The following is an 11,700-nucleotide window of genomic DNA, read 5'->3' as shown; positions in this document are numbered from 1 at the left end:
GGGAGAGATTTTGAAATTAAAGAAATGAGGAGGAGATGAAGAGACTAATCCTATGCACGAAATTAAAAGTTAAGAGTTGAAAATATCTGGCCAATGGGTAGCAACCCAATAGACAAGAATGTCAATAGAAATCCAAATTCCCTTGGACATTTAGAATCAAGCAACACACAAATGCACAATTATATCAATCTTGAAGAGCAAAGGCATCAAATAAATATAGCCACATCCAAGCTTAGCCACTCCATGATCTTCTTCAAATTAGCCCATGTAACAGATGAATTCCACAAGTCACAGGTTCAAAATAACATCTTCACAATGACCATGTTGTAGATGAACTCAAAGGGATCTTCAAAGATGTATCAGATGAAGTTTCAAATTGCAAGCACTTGGTTTCACAAAAGTTGGCATTGGCCAAGTCCTTTAGCATAGGAATGTTGCCTAAATTCTAAGTCCATTTGTCCAAGATCAAGCCAACAGTCCGCACAAAAGTTATTTAGGGTTTTTGTTGTTATTATGTACATTAATGGTCAAAGACCACATAAACAAGCAAAGTATACACAAACAAGATATATCACACAATATGGTCCAAATGGACAAAGTGAAAATTGTGTTAACATAAATAATTAGAATGGTATGAATAATGGCAAATGAATAAAGACTAAAATTAAATGACATTAAAGTAAATGGATTGAAATTAAAAGTTAGTTGTTAATGAGTTAGAAGTTAGTATTGTTTTTCTTTTGCTTTTCATTTTTAAGTTATTCTTTGGAGAATACTCAACCCACTTATCACAAGCATGGATCCTTGAGCCAAGACATCTTCCAAAGGAAGGAAAAAAGGCCAAGTTTCCACATAATACCATGAAAGAGGGGAGACTTACAATCTCACTAACTAGAATGCTATGCCTTTTGTGTCACAAATTTAGCGCTATGTTAAGCAATCATAATTGGACTTATGTAGAAGTCACAACTATTTGAGGTCGGACAATAGAATTTTGGTGTTAATGCATGTTAGAGACATAGTATAATGGACTATGCTCATGAAACATACCACACACAAAAAGAATATGCAAAAGAGGTGGCCTACTCTCATCCATACTTATGTGGATTTTTCAATCAACTAGCCTTAGGACTTTGAGATATCATAGGCCAAATGAGATGAATGCATAAAGAATGGGAATGAGACGAAGAGGGATCATAATGGATCAAAACTCAAATTGGTCAAAGGAGGACTTTTACCAAATTAATATCATCCATTCATTTTGGGAGATGGAATGTACATTCCATCAATCCCCTAAATGCAATGATATTCACTTGACAAAGTCAAATCAACCTTGACCAAGGTCCAACAACAAGAGTCAAACTCAAACAAGTCATCACTATTGGTCAACACAATTAATTGACATTTATTAAAATTAAAATACAAAAATAATACATTTAAATCAAATATGGTTTGTCAAATTTCTAAAACCTCATCAAAACACCAAAGAAATGGCCATGAGATTTATCATAGGTCAAACAAGGTCAAAGGACCTTGGAGAAAAATTTTCAGAATTTTTAAAGACTTAAAAGTATTTTTAAACAACTAAAAATAATCACAAAATCAATTAAATCATGACAAATATTAATAATGATCCAAAAAATAATTTTAATTCCAAATATGAAAGAGGAAATTATTTGAATTTTTTTGGTGAAACTCTCATATTTTTTGGATGAATTTTAAAATTAATATGAATTAATGAAAATAAAAGGATTAAAATGAAAATTAAAAAATAGAAAAAAAATGTGGACCACTTGATCTGCCTCATTAATTGAGGTGGCAGATCAAGTGGTGGAAAGCACGCGTTCCATGGTACACGCTAGTCAACTCATCCACACACCTGGTATTCACAATAAACGCTCCAGATTAAAACGCTTTAAAACAAATCAATGGCTCTGAACACTTCCAACTCATCGCCGGAGTCCGAAGGCCGGTCATCTTCTCCGATGACCCAGTCCAGACTGGTTCGATCATCACCACATCAAAAATGACAAAAAAGGACATGATCTGAAAGATAAAATGGTGTAGATCACGAATACCACCTCAATTTTAACTAACTCCGCATATATAGAAAGATATGAGGAGTTGAATTTTGAGGTGCATCAACTGAGTTGCTTCAATTTGACCTATAAGCAACTCAATCTTCTTGCCTACATTGGTAGGACTTCATACAACCAAAGATCCAAGAGAATTGAGTAGAATTGAGTGAGAATCGAAGAGATGAAGTTTTCTAAAAATTACATTCAATACTATGCAGTTCTTGATGTTGCTTACTCCAAACACGATCTGATCACACTTGAGAAGCTAGCAGGAAATGATTAGAGAGGTTGTAAGGCTTTGGATCCTGGAGTTCTTGAATCTCCAACAGTTGAGATTCAAACTCAAATTTTAAATTGAAATTTCTAAGGTTTTCCTTTAGAATGAGAGGGTTTCAATGGGGGGTAAAGTTGGCGCGCAAAGTCTTGTTCAAATGAGCTCAGAGGCCTTCTATTTATAGCCAAAGGGAATGATATTTGCACACTTTAAAATCTGTCCAAAATTGGCAATGTGGATGGCACAAGTGCATGGGCATGTACAGGCCCATGATGCAATGCATTAAGGTCCAAAATGATTCCAATTGAAGTCTGAATGAAGCTTGAATGGCAAGGCAATGTGAACTGAAGTCTGTACAATTGATTCTTTCCAATGATGCAACCCTGTTAAATCCATGCGCAGACCTAGAAATATTTATCCAAAATGCATGAACTTGGGTTCTTTGGAAAGCTTGGATCAAGGGGAACAAGTTTTATGTTCAACACTTTTTCGTTTGGAGCTTGGAACATGGAGAATTTTGAGGTGGAAGTTTGAAAATTTCAACATGTTGAAATTTTTTCTAAGTGTCAACCCATATACCTCAATATTCCACCTTACTTAACTTTTTATGTGAGCTTCAAATGAGAAAAGTGTCTTCATCAAAGTTGTATCTATTTCAAAGAAATTCAAAATGGTCACCAATTTCATGTAATTCGGATTTATAATGATAGATTTATGCATTTTTGAAGTTTGGAAAAATCACTTGTTCAATGGTATAGGTCAAAAATGACCTATAATGTAACCTCATATCACATGCTCATAAAAGTTGAATTAGCTCTCACTCCAAACATAAAAGTTGAATTAGACATCTTGAATTTGATTTTGCAGCTTGGAAATATTTCATCTCATAAAAAATGAGCAAGTTATGGCCTTGGGAAGTTGACTTTCAAATTAGGGATTAGACAAAATGACCTATAATGTTTCAACATAGAAAATGATTTACCAAGAAAAACTAGCTCTAGGTCTCAACATAAAAGTTGTTTAGAATGTCATTTAGAGTAACGTTTCTCTTGGAATCATTTTCATATGGTGAATATTGTAGGAGATAGGGTCTAGGGAGACCCAGTTTTGATTAGATGAATTCATCTGGCCAACCACCATCAACCAACTTGCTAACCTCCAATTCTTTTGACTTTCTTGGATCATGGTAGATCATATATGCATAAGATAATGAATTTTTAAGTGTACCTTGAGAAACTTGATCAATTGGTGAGTTATCTTGTTGGAGAAGTCACTCAAGATACCCAATCAAACTAGGGTTTCCAAGGCAAATCACCTTCAAATTTTTGAAGAATACTTGATTAATATGACATGTAGAAATCACGGGGACTCATATATGATTCTTATAACCATTATTGGATCAATTCATGGTTGTGCTCTTTGTCATGAGGGTCTCAAACCCTATATATGAATTTGATAGATCAATGGAGATCATGCCCCACCTACAAAAGAGTTTGGCAAATGAAAAGACATATTTTGGTATTTTGGTTAGTAAAATGATGATATACAGGTATGATACAATCACATAGTGCTTGGTGATCTCTCCCAAAACAAACCCAATGAAAGAGGGGTAAGGAGGATGACAAGGTATGATCTCAATGCTAATGCTTATGATGAAATTGCATGAGGGATCTTAGGGTCAAAATCGGGGTCTTACAGTAGTCAGCCCACCATTCATCAAAATCGACGGTTGTGAAAAACGATTATTGGAACTTAAACACGGGTAGTTCAAGGCGTTGAGTGGATTTGTGGAAACATGTGCAAGCTTTATGGTCATCAACGTTTAATGATTGACCAGACCATCCAATGTCATACCAAGGGTTTTGGAAGCATTTGACTAAGGTCGAATTGGCGAGCCACCCAGTTGGGTTGGTAACTCATGAAGCCATACCCCTTCGACCCCGCTTTAATCCTAAAGGATAGCAGCGTGGGGGTCGAAAACGCACTCTACACGGTACTTAAGTGCGCTGTAGATTGAGGGGAGTCACCTGGGAATGGATTCTTAAACCATTTCGAGCAAAAGCTTCGATCCATGAATGAAGCCATACCTGGAGCAAAGTTGTCAGCCTCGATGAACATGTTGAGGTAATTCATGAAAAGATGTTTGTTAGGGGTTTCTTGGCATGTCATCAGGGAAAGTCTTGCTCCTTCAACTGGTCGGTTCTCATTTAAACGCATGATGCGCTCCGACACTAGGGAGTGGTACAAAGAAGCCAGCAAAAGCTTACCTAGAGAGACTTGTCGACCCTCATGGATTTGGATCGCCAGACTTATGTAACTTTTGGCTATCTGTATTGAGCCAGAACAGAAAACATAATATGAAATCCATAATGTTAGAAAAGCGATATGCTCTTCGTTAGAAACTTCAACAAAATCCTTGTTGTGATAATCTTCGATGTAGTTTTGGAGGTTAGCACGATTGAACGAAAATGTGGTCTCCGTCAGAAGTGTGGGGTCGAAAGTTTCGCCCAGTGGCGATAAGCCTGTAATAGCCGTCACATCAAAGAGAGTTAGCGTCAACATGCCACATGGAAGTTGGAAAGTATTAGTCGAACCTTCCCAGAAGTACATCGAAGCCAGCAACATGCAGGGTTGATTCGGTGAGCATGCCTTGAAATCTGGATAGTGTCGAAGATCTTCGCGCTTCTCCACTGATCTTGGCGTTTTTGTTGGACTTTGTTAGGCCAAGCTAAATACTCTTTTTTTCCTGGGGTAAGCATCGATCTGAAGACTCTTTCCTTTGGGTCCATGAATCTGACGTCGATAATTCCATCTTTGTCAAAAGCTGGAGGAGCAGCAGGAGCGTAACCAGAAAAATAGCCTTGAACCATTTTTGGTTTAGATTTTGTGTCTGGGTAAGGTCCGTGAAATGCAACCAATTTGTCGTCAACAACAAATGGAATGAGCATCTGGCGTTGCCGTATTTTTACCACTGCCTCAACAGTAGAAGTAGGTTGAGGAATACGTTGCGTACTTACCATTGCAGTAAGTTGAAATGCAATGGGGTTGTTGCCAGTGTTGAAGGTGGTAACGTTTTTGGTACGAGTGGAGGAAGCCATTGCTATGAAAGATGAAGAAAATTTTGGTAAGACTAAGATTGCTATGAGAAGTTGCAAAAAGGATGCGCTGATGAAGAAGCAGGAAGAGAATTATGAGGGTGAAAATGGTTACTTATAGGCGAACCAAGTGATAATGAAGCGTCATTCGATTGACAACTGTCCGACTAGGGGGTAGTGGGAAAGTTAGTAGCTTTAGTTGAAATCCCACGACCTAGGAAGTATCTCATAATGATGACAGTTTATCTGGGAAATCGTAGTGTAGGAAAATCATCATTGCACACAAAAAACATCATTAACGATTAGATGGTCAGTCGAAATTTGGAAAGTCAAAAGTCAAGCTTCTTGGTCGAAGCTCCTAAGTTGAAACCAACCTTTTCGGGGGGTAATTTGTTAGCTGGCAAATTTTGACTTGAACAATATGCAGCCCGGTCGACCAATGGGAGGTCGGAAGTAGGATCGACGAAGGGAAAACCAAGAGAGTTGGGTCGACGAAGGAGACGAGTCTGTCGAAGTCGAAGGTCAGCTTACCATGGGGGAATTGATCGTGGAAAGCGGAGAGTGGGAAGTTACCAGCAACGTGGATGACAGACTTCGACACGTGGCACATAATGAATGGGTTATAACCTCATAGTAGTTATTTCTTACTATTATTTAAGTAGATGCATTTTCATTTCAAAAGGTGGCATTTTTAGCATTGCAATAGGAATACACTTGAAGTATCAAGTGTTAGAGAGAAAAAAGTTAACTTCCTGAAAAATGTACTTTTGCTTCCACCTTTATTTTCAAGTCATTTAACTTGTCAAGTTATTTTCATTTGCTTCATTCATTTACATTTGTATCTTGTCTTTTATCTTTCCTTACTTTTACTGCATTTCTAGTTTGCAAAGCATTTCACTTATTGTTCAAATATTCCAAACACTTTACCAACAAAACCACCATATACTTAACACGCATCGGTCTAGGACTTTGTAGTCGGCCCTGTAAGTAAACCTCTATATGAAGGTTAGAGATTGTTGCATAAACAGACTGGTAGTGTTTTCTCGTATGTAGGAGTAGTCACCAAGTAGTGATAAGAACCAGGTAACGAGTACAACAAGATAATTGTTTTATCTTCATCATCAATCTTCACCCCAAGTCTTACTAGATCGGTGATTATGTTGTTAATGACATTGTCATGTTGTTGCAAATTGGATATTTTCTGCATCTTCAAAATATATAGTCGCTGTTTCACAAACAATTTGTTCATTTACGTCTTTGATATATAATGACTCTTTAATAAAAAATGATCACATTCATTATCTTTTATTTTCGTTTCTCTTATCTTATAATTAGTCTACAATAATACGTCTAAAACTCTCATACTTCTCGATTACCTATCCACAACATACAATTGACCCTAAAATCCGTTTGAAATTTCTACCTAATTTCGTATAATAACAATATTATCATTAATGTATGAATTTATATTGAGAGTGAGACCTATGTCATGTATAATTATCTCAAGTGAAAAAAAGCATAAGGGAAACGAATAATTAAAAAATAGTCTCATATTTAAAGTTGCTAGCCAACCACATCTATCTATCTATGATGGTACATTTCTCGTATTCTTGTACTTACTAAAGGTAAGAAAAATAAGATCTTTTATCTACCAAGAAGAAATGCATTGATATTTATTGGGTTACGTGGCTTTGTATGGTTGCATACAGCTAATATATTTCCAGAAGATTACGGTCACACTCACCCGGAAAATGATGCTTGAAACCATGATAGCTTGAAAGTTAACTTCAAATGTAACATGACACAAAATTTTCAAAAGGATGTGAAACAAAACAACATATATGTACACAAACAACGTAGAGAAATTTAACTAGATAATGATATGCACAAAAAAGAGGGACACGTAGCAACAGTGACAACCAAAGGACGGTACCAAATCCATTTGACTTCATCTATTTCTCACTCTTAATTTCTATTTATACATCAACAAGAAAGTGCACTCATTCCATTGAGTTCAGTTGAGTCTCATCTCATACAATACAAAATCTAACTTTATTTTTCTTTCTTTTCTCACGTCTCAAAAACTTCTCCCTCTTTTCTAACATATCATATTCTTGACGCAAACTCTCATTGACCAATTATCACACACTGCCATGGGAAGAATACCTTGTTGTGATAAGAATGGTCTCAAGAGAGGACCATGGACACAAGAGGAAGACCAAAAACTCATTGATTACATCCACAAACATGGCTATGGAAACTGGAGATTACTCCCAAAGAATGCTGGTAAATATACTTACATATGCAACATGTCATGAATCTTCATCTTAATTATTTTCTACCAAAAAATGGACATTATTGAACTAAAGTGTTTGATTATTTTTGTTTGAGCTATAGGGTTACAAAGATGTGGAAAGAGTTGTCGTCTTCGTTGGACAAACTATCTACGACCGGATATAAAGCGAGGTCGATTCTCTTTTGAAGAAGAAGAAACCATAATTCAACTACATAGCATCCTCGGCAACAAGTAATAATCAAACTCACTAGATTTTAATTCATATGCACTGAAATAACACCGACATAAAATAAATTATATAGCATGAGTGAAATATATATATTATTATTCATTATGATTAAGATATTATATACTATACTTATGATATATATATATATATATATATATATGATTTTTGTGACTAAACTATATGTTATTGGAATGTGTAGATGGTCTGCAATTGCTTCTAGGCTACCGGGAAGAACAGACAATGAAATCAAGAATTATTGGAACACTCACATTAGAAAAAGACTCTTGAGGATGGGAATTGATCCAGTGACACATAATCCAAGACTTGATCTTTTGGACCTTTCTTCTATCCTAAACTCATCTTTTTATGCTTCTGCTTCACTGATGAACCCTGAGATTCTAAAGTTGGCTGCATCACTCTTCTCCTCTCAAAATGGACAAGAGAATCATCATCAAATTGATCAGAATCAACAAATTATCTCACACTTGGTTCAAACTCAAATTCAGGACTCCATTCATCAAGAAGCTTACAACAAATTGTTGAATCCAAATCCACCTTGTGATAGTTCAATGCTTTTCAATCAATCACACTTGGTTGAATCCAATGAGAATCTATATTCGTCACCAGTTTTACCTGAGTTTGGCTTCCAACAACAACATGAACATGCTCAATTAAGTGATTTGCATTGCAATGGAATTGCTTCAAGTACTATAACAGATGATTTTGTTCATCAAATACCAAGCTATGGAAATGATCTAATTATGGAACCTCACATATCAGAAACCTCAACATTTCATTCCAATAACATCAACGAAAGCTTCAACTTCGCTTCGGTTCTATCTACGCCTTCGTCAAGTCCGGTACGGTTGAATTCGAATTCGACGTATATCAATGGAACCAGCATTGAAGATGAGACAGAAAGCTATGTTAGCAACAACATGTTTGAATTTCAAATTTCAAACATCTTAGGTGTGAATGAGTTCATGTAATGTGGATAACTATGGATTGATGTTGATTGATACATGTAACATTTGTCTAAACCTTTTTCAGAGTTGATACTTTGACATTGTTGATTTAGGCTTTGGCTGTATTAGGAAGTATAAGAAAGTCTTCATCACTTTCAAATTATTGAACTACATTTAAAGTTTCAATTATTGCTATGTTACTGTATGCATCTGTTTTTTTCTCATAAATTTAGAAATTGGACTCCTTTGAATAATTAGTTTACTTAAATAAAGCAATGAACCAATTATATACATTACATCAGATCAAGACATGAGTATCTTTACCAAACAAAAAAACAGCCTATATAAAAATCCAAATTTGTAGTGTCTAATTAATCCATAAGTAAATTAGTATATGTTCGGATTGTTTAAATGAATTTGGATTAAGGGGGCGCAAAAATATGTTTAGCTAAACTATACTATTCATTTAATTTATATTAAGAAAAAATATATAATTTTCCCGTATATTAAAAACAATAGTTAAATATATTTAATTTTTTTATTTCATGTAAAAGATATAACACAGTTTATTAATACATCTATATCTTTAACTAAATCAAAGATAATAATAAAATAATAATTTTATAATAAAGACATTAAATACAACTAGATTCGTCAACATTTATATTTTAAATAAAAAAAATTAAGATTTTTTGGTTAAGATTGAAGAAAGTATTATTAAATTGAACTGTATTGCATAAGAAAAAACCAAATCATTTTAAGGATTGATAAGCTAAATTATTTATTTTAAATAGTTTAATTAATTAAATAAATTTTCAATTTAAGTTTGAACCATTTTAACCTCTCTAGTCAAAATTATTTTTCAATTATTTCAGATAAATACTCTCTCTCTCAATTATTTGTTAAATGAAGTTTAAATGAGTTTGAAGACCCTCGTTTTTTGAAGTAGGTTTCGAAATTAGATTAAAGCTTATTTAACAAATTTGATATTAAACATTGTATTTACAGCACATTTCATATATTTATACTGTATTAAAAATTTGAATACGTAATTAATTCCTACAAATTAAATATTCAACTTAATTCTCATATCGTGATTATTAGTTTTAGGTGATTTTAAAAAGCTCTGAATACATTCAAACATTCAAACAATACCAAACATGCACTAATTTTTCCTCTCATATTGGAATACATTCAAACTTCATGTCTTTTGTAGGGTTTATAAATATATTGTTGGCTCAATGCTTGACAACAAGGTGTATGTCATTTATATATTAATATTCAATAAAGTGTCTGCTATTTTATTCTATTCTATACAATTAAGACTCATTTTTCTGTTTAGTTTTTCCTTGTGAATTGTGATGCTACTGTTATAGATATTCCGACAGCAAAACCGGCTGGGAGTAGGTGGTGAAACGCCGGCGGGTGGACACGTCATGTGGACACCTGTCCAAGAAATCTGTAATAACTCTCTTTTTTCACGTACTACTGATAACTGATAAGGAATAAAGTATTATTAAAGTCAACGATTTTGCATGGGAGGCTTTGACCAAAAACATTGTGTGCATACGTGGCCATGCACCAGTGCTGACACAACTGTCTGTGGGGACCCTCATACAAGCCAAGATGCTTTTCGTATTAAAAATCATGGCGTACTTCTTGTGTGGTTTTTGTCTTTTGTTTTTTAATTTTGCCTAGGTTGATCGGTTTCTTTTTGGGGAGTTAGAATTCAATGGGTTGTGATAATTCGCCAACGAGGCATCAATAATACACCAAAAGTGGACCCCGCATGGGATACTAAAAATCAAATACACAAAAAAAATCAATCATATTACTTTTAAGATATTAATTGAGATTGAGTGTATAATATATATTTATGGGCTCAAATAAGGGTGACGTCAAAGGTGATAAAAAATTAAAGTACAATAATAGATTAGTATGCAGTGGACATGAATATTTTAAAATTTGTAAAAAAATTTAGGATCAACAACAAAAATAAGACGGTAAATCAAACAAATAAAAACATAAGAACACTGATATTTTTAATATGAAAAACTCCTTAATATGAGAGTAAAAATCATGAGTTGTCCAGACCAAGGAAATAATTCCACTATAATCAATTAGGGGCACTAGAGAGTCTTAAGGTGATTCACAAACAAGTGCTAACAATTGCAAATCACAAAGAAAACTAACTTACAAATAATAATCAAAAAGTTGAAAATTTTCTCAAATCTGCAGCTTCAGTGGGAAGCAGATAACTCTCATCTCAGGCATAGTTTTAAAATTTTGAATTGTCAAAAGTTAGACACATGTGATACGAATATGGCCTCGCAATTTGAGTTCGATCTGACAGTTAACGAATCGGGGATCGTCAATTTAGTGAGACTGGTTGCAGAAAAACGGGAATGAGTTTCTCTCCTCTTTTATCTCTTTTGAATCTTTATTTTCTCTATATCTCTCTCTCAATCATAAATTGATCTTCTCCCTTTAAATAAGTGAGACAAATGGACTAATCATATTTGAGTATTTCTCCACATAGCAAGAGAGCTCAAACCCAACAAATATCCCCCCTCACAACTATGTGGAGAAAATCGTCAAATTGACGATATCACAACAAGCTTCAAATTTCTCTCTTGGTAATATTTTAGTCATCATATCAGAACCATTATCATCTATATGAATTTTAGTTAACTCCAACAACTTAGCATTAAAAAGATGACATATCCAATGATATCTCACATCAATGTGTTTTGACCTATTATG

General features: G+C 34.4%; 1 protein-coding gene across 1 annotated transcript; it reads left to right on the top strand.

The window, feature by feature from the left end:
• The first annotated feature begins 7,449 nt into the window (after positions 1–7,449).
• LOC127101826 (transcription factor MYB74) lies at positions 7,450–9,117 on the top strand. Its single transcript, XM_051039268.1, has 3 exons — positions 7,450–7,733; positions 7,845–7,974; positions 8,172–9,117. The coding sequence occupies exons 1-3, from the start codon at positions 7,601–7,603 to the stop codon at positions 8,959–8,961; spliced, it is 1,053 nt and encodes a 350-aa protein (XP_050895225.1). The 5' UTR covers positions 7,450–7,600; the 3' UTR covers positions 8,962–9,117.
• Positions 9,118–11,700: the final 2,583 nt, after the last annotated feature.

Source organism: Lathyrus oleraceus, chromosome 7 (assembly GCF_024323335.1).
Source record: "Lathyrus oleraceus cultivar Zhongwan6 chromosome 7, CAAS_Psat_ZW6_1.0, whole genome shotgun sequence".
NCBI classification, from domain to species: domain Eukaryota; kingdom Viridiplantae; phylum Streptophyta; class Magnoliopsida; order Fabales; family Fabaceae; genus Lathyrus; species Lathyrus oleraceus.
Note: the sequence above shows the minus strand (reverse complement) of the source record. Positions and strands in the feature narration are given on the sequence as shown.

What these genes read in the sequence shown, in the direction of transcription:
- LOC127101826 (XM_051039268.1), top strand. Translation starts at nt 7,601, where the DNA reads ATGGGAAGAATACCTTGTTGTGATAAGAATGGTCTCAAGAGAGGACCA. An exon ending in ATTACTCCCAAAGAATGCTG is followed by an intron (nt 7,734 to 7,844) that starts GTAAATATACTT and finishes TTTGAGCTATAG; the next exon opens with GGTTACAAAGATGTGGAAAG. An exon ending in CATAGCATCCTCGGCAACAA is followed by an intron (nt 7,975 to 8,171) that starts GTAATAATCAAA and finishes TGGAATGTGTAG; the next exon opens with ATGGTCTGCAATTGCTTCTA.